At 36.6% G+C, this 3146-nt stretch overlaps 1 protein-coding gene across 1 annotated transcript in view; it reads right to left on the reverse strand.

The window, feature by feature from the left end:
• LOC107582142 (synaptotagmin-14-like) overlaps positions 1–3146 on the reverse strand; it is a gene marked incomplete at its 5' end in the record, with an annotated part of 21845 nt that overhangs the window by 16939 nt on the left and 1760 nt on the right. Inside the window, 2 exons of the mRNA XM_016267871.1 lie at positions 461–610; positions 2330–2377. Of these exons, the coding sequence (XP_016123357.1) occupies positions 461–610; positions 2330–2377 (198 nt within the window). The remainder of the gene's footprint in view (positions 1–460; positions 611–2329; positions 2378–3146) is intronic.

Genomic DNA, 3146 nt, shown 5'->3' on the forward strand with positions numbered 1-3146 from the left:
CCCCCCCCCCCCCCTCCCCCAGGGTAACCAAAACAGAGCTAACATGAATGTATTGCAGATATCTTAAAGGTTAAAAATTTAATGTAACATTTAAGAAATTAGTCTGATTCAGTGAGCATCAGAAGGCTGAATCCTGACTGGCGAGAGGAGGAGTTGGGGATGGAGGAGGGTAATTAGCTATTGAGCAACGCGAAAGCTGGTGATAATACCGAAGGACCTTATATATGAGTGCTGTGATAGGTGTCACATTCCTATAGGTAGACATGGATCAACTGAGAGTCAGCTGATGCTAGCTTGACTAACGTGGTCTGCCAGAACTGACATTACGCTTGATTTTGCAATTTCTTGTAATTTTTTTTTTCTATTTACAATGGACCTTAGAAATGCTAGAGGGCCTACTCACTAGGATTTGATACACAGCCATACACATGTACACATTCATTGAAAACCCTGTATTTACCTTGCAAACCTTTGTTAAAACCTTCAAAATGTGGCAGCTCACTGCTTGGGCTCTCCACTGAAAACTTGCTGCTGAGGTAAAGAAAAAACAGAGCGATCACGACCATGAAGACAGCAATGGAGGACAGGACACCTAGCAGTTCAGGAGATACTAAAGGAAATTAGAGAAACAGAGGAAGAGAAAGCATAGTGCTGGTGGACAAAAGCTGAGAAAGTAAAGGTCAAGAGTTGAGAATTTGATCTACCTAGATAACAGACAAGCATTGTAGATGGTAATGGTAATGAGTCTATCATGCTATCCTCCAGTATTGACAGAACAATAAACCTTGGTATCATTTCCTTAAAAGAAAAGTTAGTCTCAGTGTCAGTATGGCACAAATCACATTGCCGTTGTTGTATTACTTTCATGTTTTTATAAAAACATACAGATGACTGATATATTGCATAAGATCATTGAGAGAATTTTTAACTACTTTTAAACCTTTACAAATGCAACTCACTAAGAAATTAAATGTGCAGTATAGGCCAAAATAATGTGGGGACCAACAGATATGACCACCAATGAAGATGTTTCTAATTTGCATTATACAATTAATTTAATATACATTTTAAAGATTTAAGTGAAACCTTAATTTAAAACGTACAAAGCAGTTATCTAAACTTTTGTACCAGAAGCTAGATCGGTGCCAAATTTCCTTATATTATTAATGGAAATATTTTATCTAAATTACTTATTCCGTTTATGTAATAGCAAAAATAGTGCATTACGATCAGAAAAAAAAAACTTTAAAAGCACTCAACACTCCAGCAAATATTACCACAACCTGCAGATAACAAGGAGTCCTTCGATATCTCCTGAATCCAATAATCTCTTCTATAGTCCGTTTGTGAATCTTTATATCTCATCTGCCAATGTTCCTTATTCCTCATAGATCAGTTAGGCCATATTTAAAACGTTTGCCTTCCATCTCTTGCAGTGAGTGAATCTATAGCACCCGTCTTGAATCTATCTCTCCCAGTGCTGAATAATTCACTAGTCTAAGGTAACTGGATGCCCCTTCACACTTTGTGCACACAATACCACTGGATCTTCCATTGGAACCTACCCTACATTAACCTGAAACTGGATTGGCTCGTATATAAGTGGCAAACACATGTCCACATGCTAACTGGACCATAGATAGACAGGGATATCATGAGGCTGACAGATTATACAGAATAATTTGGAAGATATGTTTCAGAGACACTGAAATTTACTTAAGACACGTCCACTAAGTAGTGCTCACTTGAACCACCAACAAGTTTAGACTATATAGCACTAAATAGCATTTTGTACTATACAGAGATCTTTTCACTACAGAAAATATCTTTCTACATGTACGTAACAGTATGCTTTTCAGATCTATGAGTTACCCTATAATGTGACAATGCAAGCAAATGCGAATTTGCTAATCCAAATGAACTCAAATCCCATAAGGCAAAGCCGCTACGCTCAATTTTTGACATTTCAGCCATAATCTTCCACTGCTGCCTACTGTTATGTAACAAAATCTTCCCCTTTGCTCTGTGGCTGTGATAGCCAGAGACAAAGACATGCTTATTTAAATATCAGCCACTACGTAGTAGAAATTGTGTTGTTTACACATAGGTCTTCCTGCTCATAGTAACACAATCCTTTGTCGTGAATTAATAATGACCCTTGTTTTTGTTCACCAAACCTGATAGGCCATTCATAATTGATAGAAGTGTGGGACAAGGAAGGTGAAGGGGTACAAACATATTTTATCTATTACAAAGTATAAATTAGTAATACAATAAATATTCAGGAGCAATCGGTGCATGTTATCGTGGATGAGGAAGATGCTCTCACCTCTTCTAGCGCAGATGAGTTCATGAACACCACAGCTCCGCCCCCCACCTGAGGACAGGAAACAGCACTTGCAATCAAGAAAGTGCCTACTAACTTTCTTTGACTCTCTCTTCTATTTGTCACTGACTTGACAATTCATATTCTATATGCGCACTGCAGGGACACAGTTTAAAATAAGTAGTTGTTAAAATGTTGCCAGTGACATTGAGATTAATGATGATGCATATCTCTCTTACACACACACTTTCAGTCAGAGCTTTCTCGAAGGAGCATGATTTTGTACAGAGTGTGCTGGTTGGCAGAGCACAATATCTTTCTGGCGCAAGCTCTTTCTTTTTCTTTCCATTAATATTGCCACATACCATTCTTAAAGCAATAGTTCAGCCAGAAAAGAATGACTGAATAAAAAAAAAAGATCATTTACTCATCCTCATGTTGTTCCAAACCTAAATGACTTTGATATTTCTTTGGAAACACAAAAGTAAGCATTTTGAAGAATGTCCTGGTCTATCTTTTCTATGCAATTAAAATGAATGGTGACTGAACTGCAGGCCTACTAATGATTCAACGAATCATTCAGATCAGTTTTGTGAATTTGATCAACTGATTCATAAAAAAGCCTAAATTTGTCAAAACAGTGACAGATTGTTTATTCACAAAAGAACACTCCTAGGAGAGCTAGAGCAGATGTCAAGGACTTAAGAACATAAATATCAGTTTTTTACGTGTTGTTATTAAAACTAAAGCTAAAAATCGTTTTCATTAATTGAAATAAAGCTGAAATAAAATTATATATATATATATATATATATATATA

This window comes from Sinocyclocheilus grahami, unplaced genomic scaffold (genome assembly GCF_001515645.1).
Source record: "Sinocyclocheilus grahami isolate Dianchi unplaced genomic scaffold, SAMN03320097.WGS_v1.1 scaffold40.1, whole genome shotgun sequence".
Classification (NCBI taxonomy): Eukaryota; Metazoa; Chordata; class Actinopteri; order Cypriniformes; family Cyprinidae; genus Sinocyclocheilus; species Sinocyclocheilus grahami.